At 47.4% G+C, this 19,723-nt stretch overlaps 1 protein-coding gene across 1 annotated transcript in view; it reads left to right on the plus strand.

The window, feature by feature from the left end:
- LOC144095048 (uncharacterized) overlaps nt 1-19,329 on the plus strand; it is a 41,736-nt gene extending 22,407 nt beyond the window's left edge. Inside the window, exon 4 of the mRNA XM_077628858.1 lies at nt 19,233-19,329. Coding sequence (XP_077484984.1) covers nt 19,233-19,247 — 15 coding nt within the window. The 3' untranslated portion in view covers nt 19,248-19,329. The remainder of the gene's footprint in view (nt 1-19,232) is intronic.
- The last annotated feature ends 394 nt before the right edge of the window (nt 19,330-19,723 follow it).

Here is a 19,723-nt window from a genome sequence, read left to right on the forward strand (position 1 = left end):
GCGAAAAGCTGTAGACGCGACTGGTTCATCTATATCTTCGCGTCTCAATGCGATCCGTATAAATGCACGTGAGCAATGGGGAAACCATCCTTCTTCAATGGACAAACTCCATGAAAGGCTGGTGGTCAGTCGCATAATGTATCCATTACCTTTAATCTCCCCCTCGGCATCACAACTGAACGTCTCGAAGTTGTCCACAGAAAGAGCCTAAGAAGAGCCATTGGAGTTCCTCTGGCGGCTTCGAATAAGGCAGTACTGCATGAGTCTATCGAAACCTCTTACCCTTATCGCTTCTCAGAGACTTATGCATCTTGGCCGCCTAGGAGAGACGGTAGCTGGGCGATCCCTTCTCCACCGGCTCTGCAAGAGTTATAAGTCGAAGGCTTACTTGGCACTCAATACTCAGATTTTAGTGCTTAATGTACGTAGGCAAAGGAGAGCGGTTGAAGCCCCCTGGTCTTTTCCGACTCTCGACTGTAAGGTTACAATTCCCCATGTGAGCGCAAAGCGCAGCTCTCCTTTCGCAGCAACGCGTTCGCTTGTACTTGAACACTTGGAAACAGAGTATGCCCGCCATCTTCAAATTTTCACGGATGGTTCTGTGGAGAAGGTCAAACAAGCTAACGCAGCGGCTTTTTACATTCCTTCTTTGCATCCCTTTTTACATCCCTTTCTGGTTAACATCCCTGTCTTTCTTTCCTCCTCTTTATCTATCTCTTTGGACTGCAAGTGGTCTGTACGCTTTACTACTGTCGTATCCTCCACAACGGCTGAAAGTGTTGCTATTGAGGTGGCTTTACGGAAGTTAGGAGCTTGTCCGGCTCAACCTGTTGTCATCCTAACTGATTCATAATCTGCCCTTCAGAGGTTAGAGCCCGGATTCCCTTCTGACGACTTGTCTATAAGCTCTCTGCGCTTGGTGCAGAATCTGCATAGCAGAGGCTTTACTCTGTATTTCTAATGGGTGCCCTCTCACATAGGCGTCAACGGTAATGAGGTGGTAGACAATCTCGCCCATGAACCTCTCTCAAGGATTCCATCAAAAAAAGTACCTCGAGATGGAAAAAGTCTCTACAGGAAAATGGTGCTCGATCATTTCAGTACCCTGTGGAGTGCGCCCAACAAGCCATGTGTGACCAAGGGAGTGAGAAGATCTCCGGCGACCCTACTACATCGAATTCGCACGGCCTCTGCACGCATTCCTGCCTGGATGCATAAAGCGGGCATAGCATCGTCTCCACTCAGTTCTTTATGTGGTGTGTGCGGGGATATCGAACACTATAATGCCGCCAATATTTGCAGCGTTTGTTCGTTTTTCAAATCTGCCGCGACACCACCTTATCGCTTTGTTTGCGACGCAAGACGCGACTAGATTTATCTCGATTGATCGCAGCCAGGCAAAGCTGATTCTACATTGTTCCGGAATGTTCTAGTAACTTTGCGCCCTTTATCTCGAATGTTCGCTATCAGCTTTAAATTGAGCACGGCCGACAGCGGCGGGCATTCTGTTCGACGACCGCCGAGCACGCTTGTCGCTTCGCCGCCGCCGAGTGATTCAGTCCATTTTGGGTGCAAGACAGCCCAATAAACAGTTCTTTTAGAAGACCCTTTCGTCCGTCTTCATCGCTGCTTCGACTGCCGTCACCACTACGTGACATCTGGTGGAGTGAACCCAGCCCTAAGCGCTTCACACCCGAGGACGAACAAGCAGCTCAGCGAGCCAGCCGACGTCTCCAGGGAGAGGAGCCTGAGTTCGGGAAACTGCCGGACCGCATCAGACAGCGAAAAGACGCTGCTACCAGCACTGCAACCTCGCCAAAGATGTCGACACCGATCATACTGCAGCAGCCGCGGGTGCCGCCAACTTTCAATGGATCCCTAGGCGAAGACCCTGAAGAATGGTTGGACCAATTTGAGCGCGTGGCGTCATTCAACAAGTGGGATGATGCGGCAAAGATTGGACACGTTTTTTTCTCATTGGATGGCTCCGCACGCACGTGGTACGAAAACTACGAGTCGTCCCTTACGACATGGGAGCTATTCAAGAGAGAACTATTGAAAGTATTGACCAGTGTCGTGAGGAAAGAAAGAGCCGAACGACTCCTCGAGTCCAGGATCCAGCTTCCGAATGAGCCCGTCCGCAGTTACGTCGAGGAGATGAAGCGCCTATTTCGCCGCGCCGATCCCGGGATGACGGAGGAAAAGAAAGTTCAGCTTTTAATGCGCGGCGTAAAAGAACAACTCTTTGCAAGCCTCGTCCGCCAGCCGCCAAAAACAGTCGAGGAGTTTATGCAAGAAGCCTGCACGATTGAGAATACCCTCGACGTTCGAGCTCGGCAGTACAATCGCCCTTCCTCTGCCTGTGCAATCCGTTCGGACACGCCGGCCACCACCAGCGACAGCTTGCGGGAAGTTATCCGCGAAATCGTACGAGAGGAGCTACGCCGATTACTGCCATCTTCCCCACAGCCACAAGCAGCGACTCTGATGGATGTGGTACGGGAAGAAGTGCAACAGGCACTTGGCACCCCGACGGCCACAGAACCCCAGGCCATGACCTACGCCGCTGCAGTAAGTACTGCTCAGCCCCAGCGACAACCCCTACGTCCTCCCCGAGATGAGCCAATCGTTCCACAACGCCGCCTCCCAGCCCCCACCCGCCCAGCCTATGACCGACGCTCAAGCCCCAGGAAATGCGACGCCTGGAGGACTTCCGACCACCGGCCGTTGTGCTTCCATTGCGGTGAGGCCGGCCATATTCTTCGTCACTGCCCGTACCGACGTATCGGTCTTCGAGGATTTGCCGTTAACGCCCCACGACCACGCTTCAGACAACGTCCGCACGAAATCGACGAGTACCTGCGTCGAGAAGAGTACACGCCGAACCGCTTTTCGCGCTCACCATCGCCGTCAACCTCGCGCTTTGCGTCGCCACGCCGCAGCTACGCAGCCGCGGTACGAAGAAGGTCGCCCAGCCCCCGTAGGGGAAACTAAAGGCAGCAACCTCTGGAGGTGAGGTTGCGCACGAGCTAAACGCCGAAGATCCTCCACCGACCACGCCCCATGAAGACGCTGCACCCGCGACGCCGCATGAAGAACCGACACTCGCTGCACCGACGCCGCACACAATGAGAACCTCGACCACGACGCAAGCTACCTTGAAATCGACGCCGCCACCCAGAGGAGCTTCGACCACACGCCCAACCCGTGACTCGCATACGCGACGAAGCCGTGACCCGACGCCGAGAGCGACATGCAATGCAAGAGCCAGGACCTCCGACCTAGAAGTGACTATCGACGGCCGGAAAGTTACCGCTCTAGTCGACACAGGAGCCGATTACTCGGTGATGAATGGAACATTCGCTGCGCAGCTCAGAAAAGTCACAACGGCTTGGGACGGCCCACAAATTCGAACCGCTGGGGGCCACCTCATTACGCCATCAGGACGATGCACAGCGCGAGTGACTGTCAAAGGACATACCTATCCTGCGACCTTTGTTGTGCTACCGCAATGCTCCCGCGAAGTGATCTTGGGTATGGATTTCCTTAATGAGCATCAGGCGATCATCGACCTGCGATCCAAGCTGATCACGCTTTCGACGGACGAAGCCATCGCTTCGATGAAAACTCGGGAAAATCACGTTGCCCTAAGTGTCCTGGAGGAAGAAGTGAGCGTCCCACCCCGTTCAAGCGTTATCGTGACCGTAGGCGCCACGAAAGCCATAAACACTGAAGCCATCATCGAGGGGAACATGCAGTTGCTACTAGACCGAGGAATCAGCATCGCAAGAGGCATCGCACATTTCCGCAATGGCCAGGCCGAAGTACTGCTGACTAACTTCAGCGAAGAATACCGGCATATTAACAGAGGAACGACGATTGCTTTCTACGACGAAATATCTGACGTACGAGATTCCTTCGCCCTCTCCGACCCCTCCGCAGAAGATCCGCCTGACCAAGAGAACTCGCCCACTTTCGACATCAACCCAGCCCTGCACCGGAACAGACAAGACCAGATCCGCAATCTGCTTCAAAACTACAGTGAGTGCTTTTCGACATCGCCGAAGGTGCGACAGACGCCAATTGCCAAGCATCGCATTATAACGGATCAACACGTCCGACCTCTCCGTCAAAGCCCCTACCGTGTGTCTCCGCGAGAACGACAAGCCATCCGGGACCAAGTCGAAGAAATGCTTTCCGACGACGTCATCCAGCCTTCAAACAGCCCATGGGCGGCACCGGTTGTTCTAGTGAGAAAGAAAGACGGCGCACTTCGATTCTGCGTGGATTACCGCCGCTTGAACAACATAACAAAGAAGGACGTCTACCCCCTCCCCCGCATCGACGACACACTGGACCGCCTCTGCAACGCCAAATATTTCTCATTGATGGACCTCAAGAGCGGCTATTGGCAAATTGAGGTCGACGAAAGAGATCGCGAGAAGACAGCATTCATAACTCCGGATGGGCTGTTTGAGTTCAAGGTGATGCCATTTGGTCTCTGTTCCGCACCAGCGACGTTTCAGCGAGTAATGGATACAGTGCTGGCAGGCCTGAAGTGGCAGATTTGTCTGGTATATTTAGATGACGTCGTTGTCTTCGCCTCGAACTTTGAAGAACACCTCAAAAGACTTCGAACAGTACTAGACGCAATTAAGTCGTCTGGCCTAACCTTGAAAGCAGAGAAATGCCACTTTGCCTACGAAGAGCTGCTGTTTCTAGGCCACATCGTTAGCAAGGAAGGAGTACGCCCAGACCCGCAGAAAACAGCTGCTATTGAACAGTTTCAACCGCCGGCCGATAAGAAAGCAGTGCGCAGATTTCTCAGACTATGCGCATATTACCGACGATTTGTGAAAAACTTTTCGCGCATCGCCGAGCCCCTGACCCAACTGACGAAGGCAGACGTGCCGTTTAAATGGGAAGCACCGCAAGCAGAAGCCTTCAAGGAACTTCAGCGTCGTTTACAGTCCCCACCGATCCTTGCGCATTTTGATGAAAACGCCGATACTGAAGTTCATACCGACGCAAGCAGCGTGGGACTAGGCGCCGTTCTCGTTCAGAAAAGTGACGGGCTGGAGAAGGTCATCGCATACGCTAGCCGTTCCCTTTCCAAGGCCGAGGCTAACTATTCGACCACTGAGAAGGAGTGCCTTGCCATCATCTGGGCTACGTCGAAATTCCGCCCCTACCTCTACGGACGGCCGTTCAAGGTGGTCAGCGACCACCACGCGCTCTGCTGGCTTGCCAATTTGAAGGATCCCTCTGGCCGACTCGCTCGATGGAGTCTGCGTCTCCAGGAGTTTGACGTCACCGTCGTTTACAAGTCCGGACACAAGCACACTGACGCCGATTGCCTCTCACGAGCCCCTGTAGATGCACCGCCGCTGGACGACGATGAGGACGCCTTCCTGGGACCCATCAGCGCAAGCTCTTTTGCTCAGCAGCAACGCTCGGACCCCAACCTAAAAGGCCTCATCGAGTACCTGGAAGGCAAGGTTTCTTCACCCCCCGCTTCATTCAAGCGAGGACTGTCTTCTTTCTGTGTGCAGAATGAGGTCCTTGTGAAGAAGAACTTTACAGCGAACAAAACAGCCTACCTCCTTGTTGTACCTACTTGCCTCCGCGAAGAAGTTCTACAGGCTTCACACGACGAGCCGACAGCTGGACATCTCGGGTTTACTCGCACCCTCCGCCGCATTCAAGACAAGTATTACTGGCCCCGACTGTCTGCCGATGTCGCACACTATGTGAAAACATGCCGAGATTGTCAGCGACGAAAGACTCCTCCCACACGACCAGCAGGATTTCTGAACCCCATTGAACCTCCCTCAAGACCCTTTCAGCAGATTGCATGGACTTGCTTGGCCCTTTTCCAACGTCAACATCTGGAAATAAGTAGATCATCATAGCGACCGACTACCTGACCCGCTACGCCGAGGCGAAAGCCCTACCGAACGGAACAGCAGCAGAAGTGGCCAAATTTTTCGTGGAGTGCATTCTTCTTCGACACGGCGCCCCCGATGTGCTCATCTCGGACAGAGAAACAGCATTTACGGCGGAACTCACGCAAGCCATCCTGCGCTACAGCCAAACCAGCCACCGGAGGACAACTGCATACCATCCGCAGACCAACGGACTGACCGAGCGCCTGAACAAAACCATCGCCGATATGCTCGCTATGTATGTCGATGCCGAACATAAAACCTGGGATGTCATCCTGCCTTACGTCGTCTTCGCCTACAACACCGCAGTGCAGGAGACCACCCAGATGACGCCTTTTAGGCTCGTCCATGGCAGGGAGGCCACGACCACGCTAGACGCCATGCTGCCCAACGTTACAGAAGAAGAGAACGTCGACGTTGCCGCCTACCTTCAACGCGCAGAAGAAGCTCGAAGGCTTGCCCGATTACGGATCAAAGATCAGCAGCGTTCCGACGCCAGACGCTACAACCTACGAAGACGCAACGCGGAATACAAGCCAGGAGACCAAGTCTGGGTGTGGACGCCCATTCGCCGCCGTGGATTGAGTGAAAAGCTTTTGCGCCGCTATTTCGGCCCGTACAAGGTTCTTCGTCGGCTGGGCGAACTGGATTATGAAGTCATCCCTGACGCAATGACTGCATCCCAGCGACGCCGCGTACGACCAGAAGTTGTCTATGTAGTCCGTCTGAAGCCGTATTATGCGCGCTAAAGGCCGCTGCATTTCCATGCTCTATTTTCTCAAGATTCCTTTTTTTTCACTTACTAGTCGCATTTTTTGTTTTAATGTATCGTGTCGATGCTTCTTTGATAGGGGAGTAATGCCGCGAATATTTGTAGTGTTTGTTCGTTTTTCAAATCTGCCGCCACACCACCTTATCGCTTTGTTTGCGACGCAAAACGCGACTAGATTTATCTCGATTAGTCGCAGCCAGGCAGAGCTGATTCTACGTTGTTCCGGAATGTTCTAGTAACTTTATCTTTATCTCGAAAGTTCGCTATCAGCTTTAAATTGAGCACGTCCGACAGCGGCGGGCATCCTGTTCGACGACCGCCGACTACGCTTGTCGCTTCGCCGCCGCCGAGTGATTTAGTGCCTTTTGGGTGCAAGTCATCCCAATAAAAAGTTTTCTTTTAGAAGACCCTTTCGTCCGTCTTCATCGCTGCTTCGACTGCCGTCACCACTACATGACAATATTATGTACTGCCCAGAGTACAACGCGGAAAGGTATGTGATGTTCGCTTCCTTCAAGAAGACAGGAACCCGTTACGGTACAGTGCAGGACATTTTCTACCCGAGTGGAAAGCATACATGTAGAAGGGAGGCTGCACGCCTTCTTTTAACATTTCTGCAGGACACGGATCTTGTTTCTAAATGGTGACAGCAGGAACGGACTATTACCTACTGTGATTGAATGTGTGCGCAGACGGTGTCTTCCGGAGTGAACTACGTTTTACTCTGAGTGAATGTGTGTATGGATTGTGGCGCTACAGTGGCCTATGTTCTATTGTGACTGAATATTTGAATAGATGGTGACTTCTGGAGTGACTCTAATGTGGACTGTGTGGATTGACTGTGTGCATAGATGGTGACTGCGGGAGCTAATGCGTGCTATTATAAGAGACTGTGCGCATAGCGGGGTACGAGTGACAGGCTTCAGGACATTGTTAATATAGAAGGGACGCTACGGTGGAGCAATTGCCGGCAGATAAAGGAAGGCTAACCCCAACTGTAGCATTCAACACCTCAACTCAAGTTCGCAGTTAAAGAAAAATTCGTCCTGGTCGGGTGTTCGAACCCTGGACCACCGTTTGACCGGAGCAGTTGCTCTACCAACTGAGCTAACTGGGACGGTAAGCTTTTGGTGGGGCGACTCTGAGTTGATCAATAACTCGAAGTGGGATGAGTGTTGGTCAAATGTTTTAGGGGAAGCCCCCAAGGTGGAGTAAATATGTAATAAGGGAGTAATTACTCATTGGCATCCACCCAAGCGCAGCCAAACGGCTGCAAAGAAAGCTATATAACTTTCTCGGAAACTTCGCAGTTAAAGAAAAACCTGACTCTTGGGGACTCTTGGGGCGATGCTCGCCATGTACGTTCGCTCCGAAAGCTCTAATTGGGATCAGGTCCCTCCGTTCGTCACTTATGCATTACAACACTGCTTCCCAAGCAACGACAGGTTATTTCCCCGTCCTTTCTTTTATTCGCGCGCGAGCTTTCTTGTCTTCTGGACCCCTTCCTCCCTACACCCCCTTAAGCTCGGAATTCATCCCCCTTTCTCAAGCTTTCCGTCATGCCGAGCAGTGCCGCCAGCTGGCTCGCTCCTTCACTTCAGAACATCGAGGCCTCCGCAAACATGAATCCGATCAAGCCGATTCTGCTGCTCACGCAACCCGGGCTCATTGGTCTGGCTCTCTTTTTCGGCTGCGTCCAAATTTTCGACTCGACAACCTCGGGCCTTACCGTAACTTGGAGCCTACGTCACCTGTTAACTACATCATCTAACCGGTGACACCTCCTTCGAACCATTACCGCCATGTCCATGACGTCACTCGTGTCAGCCGCCTGAAACCATATTGCAACCCCTTCATTGTATGCTCCCAGGATGACTCGCCAGGATGACTCCCTCCTTCCGCCGGGGCAGTTGGAATGACGAAGATGATCATGAATCCAGGCCAACGACGACGAAGGCCTTGAGGCGGCCGGCTGAATCTCATGCTAGAGAATTTCGTCTTTTCTCCTTGCATTCCACTCCTCTCCTTCGTTGACTACTTGTGCAAGAGTCTGCGTCGCCAGAGATTCCCATATCCCAGTAAATCATAATTCACCGCTTAGAACTTACGAGCAGAAGTAATTGAGTGTGGGAGCTCTCCTTGTGCCGAGAAATGGGGCATCAGGAAATTAACTAGAGAATATGACAGCCGCCAAAGCTTCAAAATGTGCGCTAGGGTTCTGAAAAAAAGGCGTAAATCTTGACTTCTGAATCACCAAGGCACGTAAACTGCAGTAATTGGAGCTAATAGATTCTAAATTTTACTCTTTCCACCGTTTACCGCCCTTTTCAGGAAAGGAAGCTATTGCGATTATCGGCTTTTCACTGAGCAGAATGAAAGAGAAATAGACTCCAAGTTACTATCCTCTCAGGACAAAAGAACCAAGCACACGTGTTTTCGAAAACCTTGGTGGAATTGACAAACGCCATTTGTAATTGGCCCGAGCAAACAGCCAAGGAAAAAGGTCGATGTTTTGCTTGGAAGCAAAATGGCTAAGTATTCGCGCGAAAGATGAAGGTGACAGCTTCATTCTGTTTTATGATGAATGCGACCTCAAAGGATTGGTCTGAAAAAATGTTCAGACGGCCACTACCAAAAACTGGACGCTTCATGTGGGCAGCACTGTTATGATGCCGTGTCATTGGATATAGCTGTTTTGAGAAAAGAACGGTGCATTTGTGCTCCTTCTATCACGTAAATGTGGGCCGCTTCAGTAAGAAAAATCATGAATCCTGCTTCGACAAGTGAAGCAGTTGCGCGAGTATTTTCCGGTATTCTATAACTTCAGCGCAAAGAACGGAACATAAAAGAAAGGCTCTGAGTTGTGTCCCTGCGTTTTCATTTTTTTGATTTGCCGTTCGTTGCGCTGTAGTTATGAAACAGTATATAGTAAATGTCATCGCTAACCCATGCATGTGATGTCTTTGCCTTCAGTGAGACGTGGTTCAACAGCGCCCGTAACACAGTGAAATTTATGAATATCAATGCGAAGCACTGTTGTGGGGGTTTCGGAGTGCCGTATCCTTCCCTGGCCGGCAAGGCGCGCTGTGGAGACGCAGGAAAGCGGACGCTTTTCTCCTTCCCCACGGGCGAGTAGCCAGAAGATCAGCTCGAGAGCGGTGCGCCGCGTGCTTCTAAAGACCCGAAGCTGCAGCAGAGGAAGTTCCGGTTACATCACTAATCACAAAAACAAAAGCAAAACAAAATTATTACGCATTTACGTTTGTTCGAGCATACTATTTATTGTATCAACTGAAATGCATTTTTAATAAAATGGTCTGCTGCATTAGAACTTCTCAAAAGCAATCCGCCGCCTACATCAGCTGCGCATATCGCGCCATTTACGGAAGTGGAATGAATTGAAAAAAAAAAAAACAAGGGGCGTGGTGCGCTCGCTTTCGCTGGCTTTGGCTTGTGCCGCTTGTGCACCTGTCTGCCTGGCTGCAGCCTCACTGTGAAGTGTAAAGTATCATGCCTCAGGAAGATGTAGTGGGGTGAAATCGCGCAACGGCACCGCAGAGCGCAGGTTAAAAGGAAAAATGCTGAAGGTGCCATATGCCGCAGCACACGTGGTCACGCCGTGCTCACGGTGCGTTTACTTTGCACAATTTTGTTCAGAATTGAAAACCGCTGAAATGAGATCTATGCTAGTGATATATAAGGCTTGTGGGGCCTAATACTTCAATGAGGTTGTCTCTGAGGAACTACTATTCCATTTGCGGCCTCATAACAGCGAAACTGAACACAGCCGCCAGTGAAACTATGCGTGTCTTTGCATTTAAGCATACCGTTGTATTCTTCGATCGACAGAGCTGCTTGTGAAAACATTCTTCCAGCATAGACAAAATGCATTTGCTTTCAAGACACTGTACGTGACCGTGATTTCAATCTGCATACGAATTGAAACAATAAAAGTTGCATTCGCGAATTCACATGCAACTTGTATATGCAACTTGTAGTTGATCCCTTGTTGCATGACCTTTGTTATAAATGACGACAAGATAATTTTTTAAGACGGGTGGTTTCTGTAAGATAAGTGTATATGTAAGGCAACAGTTTGGTTGCAAATGCAAAACTGTGTGTGCAGAATCTTAAATTTATCCTTTCGTTTGTGTATGGCAGGTTTCACTGCCATACTCGAACAAGGTGACGAGCTGGCGCAACCGGAGATAGAAGGCCACGGTGCATGTTAAGCCCAAAAACATGAACAAAAGCTTAAAAAGCTTGGGCGCCGCATAACCTGCCCTTAGGAGTGCAATTCAATAGCACAAGATCCCTCCCGCGCAAGAACTCCTTTTCTTTCATATGTTCATAAATAGTGGGGAGTCCTCATACCACACTTGGCGCAGTGTTTAAGCCATGCGCCAGTGCCCCGGCAGGTGGCTGTTTCAAAAAGAGCCACCGATGGGGCTTGCCAGACACTAGTTGCTCTTCTCGAGCTCCCGCAAGGCTCATTTTTGCGGGTAGCTATTTGAGAGGCAGTCTTATCTCTTACCCAATGAGCTTATGCGCAGTTCTATAGTGAGCAGGTGGGAATTGCAACGAAATTATTTGCATTAATTTCACTGCCACCTGCGCTTTCGTGACATGGAAGGACAGAAGCCCACTTTCTTGTGAATGGGACCTCTAATGCTGTTGCATTAAAAAGGAATAATACATTCCTTTTGCTAAGCTCCCATGTGCAGTCACGTAGTGAGCCACACAGCACGAGCATCACCACCCAGTTGAAAGCGCCAATGCCCCACGCCTTTAGCATTTGGGCAGTAAAGTTGAAGTACTGTTCATTAGGTACTTTGCTCAGGGACTGCCACCATTCGGAACCTGTACACCTGTGTGTAAGCAGACTGGCTGTCGAGGGCACTGCCGGCTCTGGGCAACTTCTTAGTCGTCATTTAAACCTGACTAAGAGTATCGTGCACATTATGTGTGCTGCAACAAAAACACTGCACGGTTGCCAGTCTGCTGAAAAAGCTGCAAGAGAAACTTCCTTGACTTGCAATTCAACGCAATCCAAAAAATTAGGGGGTTTCAGCCTGACATATCCTCTCTCATGAAGAGCCAGCTCCCACATTAATTAAGATAGCCTTGTAAGACCTCAGCAAAAGTTCTCTTTGTTTATATTAATCAAAACATATTTCCTTGATCTAGGCATTCCTATCAACGCCTAGCAGTTATCACTCCATGCTCTGAGCCATGGGTCGCTGTGTATTTATAGATCTACAATATGGCCTAATGACACAGATTTAGGAACTAAAAAGATACTTTTCTCAAAATACAACTCAGAATTACAAATACTAGCATGAGAAGCTTGTCAGTTATTTGGCCATCGGGAGTAGAAAGTTGATTTAGAACGTAGAAGGCTGCTTAGAGTGCCCCGGTTGCTACACAATTTCTGAAAACATGACTACGTAGGAGTACACGGACTACTTTCTATCTTCCAGTATCGCTTACGCTGCAGTACTGGCGCGTTTTTTATATTAAAATGCCATAACACACATATCTGCATGAAAATGCATGCAAAATCTTACAAGAATATATTGAAGATATATTTCAACTGCCTGGAGTTGTTTCACGTGATTTGAAATAATATGTGCGGAGTTAAGGTTTTGTACTTAGTCTGCATCATAACTAGTCTCCTCTCACAAGGAATCAAACATGTAACTTATTTCTTGCAGCAGAATAGTTTCGTCACTGCATCACCACTTAGGCCAGGTCACATTTTTTGAAGGCTTTACATCAATGAAGCCAACTTGGCAAAGAGTGTATTGCAGTAAAGGTGAACATGCAAGAGCGATCGTAGCAAGGAGGGCACTGAACTTGATACTAATGTAACACTGACGCTCTAAAAAGCTACACGCACTAGTGTGACGTAATGTGTTACTTCGCACTATCATTCAGTACGAATCTTTCCGCAGTCAACATTTTTCACCCTGTTGATGAGGCACATAGAAATAAATATTCTGCTTCTGGTTATGGTTCGTGATGTTTAACGTTCCTAATCGACTCAGGCTATGAGGGACAGCGTAGTGAAGGGTTCCGGAAAATTTTCGACCGCCTGAGCTTCTTTTATGTGCACTGACATCGCACAATACATCGACCTCTAGCATTTCACCGCCATCGAAATGCGACCGCCGCAGCCAGGATCGAACCGGCGCCTTTCGTGTAAGCAGCCGAGCGCCTTAACCACTGAGCCACCGCGGCGACTGTGTTTCTGATTAATTATGATCAATTATCTTTTCATTCGTATACCAAAACCATATATATACTTAAATTTCAAATAGTTTATGTAGAGTAAAAGGTTGTTAACTTCAATAATTTACCTTACGTGCCGATTAGCACACTGTAAGGTGCACTGACATAAAGTTGAATTGGGTGCTTTCAGGATGTCTGTCAGCTTTCTTAGGAAGCAAAAAAGGAAGTAAGGAGTAGGAAGTAAAAAAGAAACAATGCAACTGCTGAGCGTTTAAGTGAACTATGAGCACATCGCTTAGTGCTGGGACAAATAAAGCATTCATGAATTAATTTTATTTAACTGGCAATGAAAAAAAATTAGATTTGAATCCATCTCTAGCATATCATTTATTTTTGCTCTTGGAACAGTGTTGCTGTGATTCCAAGCATGAACAGTGCTTATAAATGAATTACGAATGAACATAAAAAGGATGGACGAATTTTTATCCTGACTGTATATTGCTGCAGAACCGACACAAGAGCTAGCTGGTCTTCACCATCAGACTGGTCACATCCGGTACCAGGACTGTCGTCTCGCATTTATCTCTAATTTCAGGGCCTTGCAATGTGTCAGCTGTGACTTCTTAAAGCCAGCAAACTTCCAGATGTCTTTTCGCCTCTGACTGTCTCCATCCCGTGTTTTGCTGCTGTCTTTCTGGTTCTTACCCTGCTTTGAAATGTGGGTGCGCAGCTTATAAAGTTTTGTTCTTCTGTTGTCTCTTAACATTTTTGCTGTCATTTTTCTTTAATAGGGGACTGTGCTACACTTGAATTGGGGGTTAATGCAAGAGGTAACAAGAACACAGCACGGCACAGGTTAGAAATAAGTATTCTCTGGAACAAGCATACATGCGGGGAGCAATGTTACTTATTTCTGCATCAACTGAAAATAAGCACCAATTGCAAGCCATTGTTAAGAAAATGAATCATACCATTTTTAGAGAGTTAAAGCATATGACATCAATGTAATAAAATAATTTATTCCAGCGCGTGAATAGTACATCAGTTCCCTGCATCATCCAAACTGCAACGTCTCAACAGGGTACCGTATGTGGTAGTCAGCACAAGCGGTGTAACAATAATCAGGTACATGAAAGACACACAAATCATACCACAAACATGCAGATAGGCTTTCAGTGAACTTTTTCAGTATGCAGAGAAAATCCCAGTGATGTTCTGCATCCGCATTTGTGGATGCGACTTGAGCAGCATCACACCATTGTATATAGAATGGACTTCCTACAAACAGTCTAAATGAAATGTGCTGGAATTTGAAAAGTCATGTAAGAACATCAAGCCAGGCATGCATAATGAACACGGATAATCACTTTCAAAATTGATGCATTCATGTTGTACAGTAGCCATGGTATGGCTTCGGTAAGTGTGTCTTGGTTTGCGTGTTTTGCAAACGTTAACAAATAAGAATGCATAAAATGTGCACATTTTGTCACATAGCAACTTTGATATGGCAAAAAAAAACTCTGTCATTCAGACGTTTAACATTGTTCTGACCCTCAGTTTGCACATACAAGGTTGTAGCGTGGTATAGTGGCCCGGCCGCCAAAGACAACGACATACCCCAGCACACCTGCCAAGTGCGAGCAGATCCGAATTTTCCTGGCTGCACAGTGGAATGGCGGCGGCATGCTGTCGCGCTCCCATCTGAGTGAGCGGGTCTTGTCGGATATATTTTGTGCTGACCCGACAGCGACTTGTGTCCTTCGAGTAAACACTACAAGCACATGGCAGAAAACTTGAAAGGTGACGAGAAAAATGTCTGCAACGATCTTTACGCAAGAGGCTACTCAAAGCCATCATGAACTCACTGGAATGGCAGCTAATATGCTCTTTGCAATGAAAAGGGGCAGAACAAGAAACTCGTGAACACCTCATGTATCTAGCAGTGAGTCATTGGCCCACATATCATGGTCTTGGGATATTGAGGTACCAAACTTGTCTGTACAATAGCTGACGGCATGCCACCAACAGACACACATTCGGGCGTGATTTAGAGTGTCATGTGCACAGATTTTGTTCAAGTATACATTGGTGAAACGGGAAGAACAGTGCAGAGACTGATACACCACTGCTAAGGTGCTCTTGAGGAGTCGGCTCATAGGTGTAAATCGGACAGTTATTTATGAGTTAGTCTCAGTAGCACTCTTCTATCAGACTTACGTTGCCACGTCTACACAAACTGGTCCTCAAATGCGCTTGCTGAAAAACGCTGAAGCCAAAGGCCGTGATAGAGGTGGTAAAGCAATGCATATTAAAGAAGGAAAAGAATCCGCAGTGCTGGACATATCTGGAATCGCGGATTAATAGAACCACCAGTCACACCGCAGTCTCGGCAACGGCGCCTTTTTCCATGCTTGTGCCCGACGTCTATGACAGATGCTGAGCCATAAATGGCCACTCGTTCTCATCATGCACCACTTCACGTGAAAAAGGCTCCCTCGATTCATTAGCAGTGCGGGCGACGTCTTCTTCTGTCGACCTCAACCCACAGTACTTGAGCACGGCCCCTGAGTGGAAGCCGAAACATCTCAAGCTTCAAATTGATTCATTTACGACCGGTGTTCCGATTCTTTCGTATTCATGCGTATCCGAAAACTACCGGTTGCCATGAAACTCCCGACTTCCTGAGCTAGTGAGCATATCATTACATTTCTGGCGTACACGTATAACATTACTGCAACGCTTGATTTGCGCTCACTCTTTCATTTGACGCGCTCAACATCGCCAGACGCTGCCCGGTTTGCCGGAAGTGCATTACTTTCGTTCTTCACAAGCTGAGTTTTGGGTTTCTGCTAGGTTACCTTCAGGCATCCTCATAGCCTTGTTGCCAGACGAGCGCACCTGAGGTGGTCTCTGAGCTGCGACTTGCGACTTAAGCAAGCTGTTCTGCGTTCCGGCGATGACGCTCACATGTCCAAATTAAAGGGTTGTGCTTCATTGCCGACGCCTCTTGCGCTGACGAAATTCATACTCGAACGATTCGCTGTATGGGGCACAGCGGGCCTGCGTTGCACGACGTGCTTGGGCTTCGGTTCCATAATAATAGTTGCCAAGACTCAAAGCGTGAATTTTCCCCTTGATATCCCTGATTTGGCTGCGAAGATCGTCGCTGGTCTTAACTTCACCATGAGTCGAATGCGCCAGCACTGTTAGCTTCAATAGCTATTTTGAACGCCTCATACAAAAAGGTAGAAGAGAATCAAATTGCTGTGCTTCCGTCCTAAGATCGAGCGTTCATGATGGTCGAGATTTGGATTCGTTCGACTTTGAGCCTTTGTGTTTGGGTACGAGGCGACGAGGCTTTGCGAGCAAAAGGATCGCACTAATTCCATTCGTTCAGTTCGAAACTTTTAAGAAATTGTTTTATTTTAATAATTTATACACCTAATTTGTTAAAGTAGGCGCTACTTTTTATGCTTGATTTGGAAAAATTACCTTTTTTTAGAACTGCTAGTGTGAAACTTCGCTAAATTTGGCAGATTTTTTTTGTCGCCGCAGTTTTTCGTTTCTAAGATGGCTGCGTCACGGGTCGGACAATAACTTGGAGGTTTTGTTTCCACCCAGGTTATGGAATAGTTTTCTTTAAAATTAGTGTGGAAATATCTCTGCTGTATGCTCACGGTTTTCGCGGTATGCTCTCTTGTAGTGGTGGTGTTTTTCTCACGCCTGCTTTTTGAAGACTGCTTTTCCCGGGACAGGTTTAGCTTACCTTTCAGTCACCTCAAATACTTTCGTTCAATAGGGAATGCACGCTACAGATTATTGTGTACTTCTAAAGGCATTCAAATTTCACCGACGTGGCCCGCTGCTGGCGCTAGCCGGACGTTTATTTCTTCAGGTGTGTTGTGTTTGGCTGCACTAGTTTTACGAATCAAGCACTTCAAGCGCAGCTTACCACTAGCGCTTTCACCTTCGAGCATTTAAAATGATTCGAAATTACAATTTTACAAATGATTTCTTTCTTTTCTATGCCTACAGTTCCAGCCAGACAGTACAATAACTCATGCCGGTGTTCCGTCCAGGCGTAACACAAATCACTCTCGGTTACATCTGCACGGAACAATGACTGTTACTAAATTAAGTCCTCTATGACAACAAAAAACCTGCAAAGCAAAAACCGCTCAGCAGTAGATATTGGTGCATTTTGTGATGCCGCTCATTGGAACGGAACTCTACAGGTGTTATATTGTACCGTCTGGCTGGAATGTTAGGCATTCTGAAAAAAAAAAGTATAACTGCTCTCGGAATTATGTGCAGAAAGAACGGAAACTACCACTTGAGTGTGACAACAAACCAAGCTAAACGCAACCGCTTGAGGTGCAATAAGTATGAACACAAAACTTTGCAGCAACGTACATTGTATATCTTGTGATGCTAAGTTCTGGCGCTGGCCTGATCAAGACCTGAAAGGGAATTCAGCTCTGAGGATCAGTCCCAAGGGAAAAAGAGGGTCTGGTATGGCTGTAACTGCAGTGCCAGTAAATGCAGCCTTTGGACAGAACTTAAGGAGGCTATTCCGTCTATACGGAATGCTAGCCACGCTTCATTTTTTTTAATGTGGCGGCCTACATAAATGAAAAATAGTTATGTGAAGGTTGGCTATGCCATTTTTTTCCTTTTCAGCCCCAGAAGTAAACCAGTTCTCTGCTTTAGCAAAACAGAAAACTGGACGAGATGGAAGTTATTTAAGATAAGTAGGCGCAAACTCGATGACACCGGAAGACAAGACAGGACTTGCTTCGTTCTCACAACTGGTTTATTAGGAAAGTGAATGAAAACTTACAAAAGAAACACACTGCTCCTAGTATCAGTACAAGCTCACAAAATCATAAGTGTTAAAAATCTCTGGAGATAGTCTCTTTCTGTGGGAGCAAGAGTGACAGCTTGGTTGCATATTTTGTAACTGAGCCGATATAAATGTCCTCATTGTGCCCCTTGTGTGGTGTTATGAATGGCGAAACAAAATAACTGTTTTGACAAAGATGGGCCGGCAACGTTTGCATGTGCAAAGATTATTTTTGCGCTCTCCGATACATTTGGCCTATGAACGAATGTCTACACTTGACAGGAATCTTATACCTGACTAAGCTCAAGCTTTAGTGAGCTCAAGCTTACTAAAAAATGACACTCTGTTGTGTGTCTTGGTGAAACGTGAAGCAAGCAACACGGGGCTAGTCAAATGCAGACCACTCGGGCTTGCATGTGCTGAAATCCTCTCGCATACAGCTTCCCCGCAGCTCGATCATTGTCCTTCTAATGCTGAGAAATCCGTGCTATACCAGTGTTTGCCACTGAGTACTGGTTCCGAAAGTTATGCTGCTTTGTACAAAAAAAAAAAATTAAGCAGGTTACTATTCATCTTTTACAGAAACAAATAATTTGATTACTGTCACTTACAAAGAGCAGGAATTTGAAGAAATTGTAATTTTTTGCAAGTAATCAATTACTTGTAATGCATTATGTACAAGTCTGAAAGTCACACATTACTCCACGATGGTGTTAGTAGCTTCCGTATTAAGCTGTCTTTGCAACACCAATATTATGTTCCGACCGTTCCTTGCCACTTTTTCTACTCTGTGCTTGCCTTCACTGGCATGTATTCATTTTCAATGCTTGCTTGATTTATGTCACCAAGTGGAATCTTCCAATTCTCATCCTAATTATTAAATTCTTCCTCCTCCTCCATGGTTACAAATAAACTGAAAAGATCGTATTCTTAACAGCTTGAAACGCTAGCGACGTGGTCGTGGGTGATGGTAGAATTAATCAACAGAATTAAATGAGTTCCTGCGGTGATGCAGCAGTAAAGCTATACTGCCTCACAAACCAGGTTAAAGGCTTTATTTTTCATCAGAATAGGTGCATTTCTGATGCAGACTAAGTACAGAAACTCGTCAGAACATTTTAAAACACGTCAGACAACCTCGTTAGATTAAAATGATTCCAAGGAACTGCAATACACGCCTTATTGCCTGCACTGCATTGGCAATTTATTTCGATATGTCCTTCACGTAACACCCTGCACACATTTCATTGAACGACTTTGACAGCAATTTTCGTTGAAAAGACACATCAGTTCTGTAGCTGAAGTGTTCGTGATTGAAGCGGTTGAATAATTCAGCACAAATGGTTTCTGTTATATGCATATACAAGAAGGGTATATTTTTGTACCGTAGACAGTACGAAACGTATATGGCATCTTAAATTTGTTCTTTTGCTTCTCACAGGTTGCTGTGCAATAAAAAATGGCGATGTCGCCATCCCGGCGAGAACAATGTGACGAGCAGACGCAACGCGAAGTGCAAGGCCATGGTAGTTGTCAAGGCTTTAAAGGTGAACAAAAGCACCGAAAATAAAGACAGATCCCTTTGCTGAGTCTACTTCTCTGTGTGCAATCACAACCTAAGTCATCTAGCATGACCATGATTACTCAGTTGAAAACGCTGATGCGATACGCCTTTAGCACTGGAGCAGTAAAGGCACGCTTCGGCAAGTACTTAACTCAGGGCTTTCTGCGACCTGGAACCTTTGTACCTCCATGAAACCAGACTGTATGTTGAAGGGGACACTACAGGCTCAGCTTCTATTTATTTTTTTTAAACCCAATGAAGAGTACCATGTACTACATCTGTTCAGTGCAAGTACCGAAACACCTCAGCGCGTTTGTCAGCCTGCTGAAGAAGCTGCAAGACAAGTTTCTGGAATACTCAATTTGCAG

The sequence above is a fragment of the Amblyomma americanum genome, chromosome 6 (genome assembly GCF_052857255.1).
Source record: "Amblyomma americanum isolate KBUSLIRL-KWMA chromosome 6, ASM5285725v1, whole genome shotgun sequence".
NCBI lineage: Eukaryota > Metazoa > Arthropoda > Arachnida > Ixodida > Ixodidae > Amblyomma > Amblyomma americanum.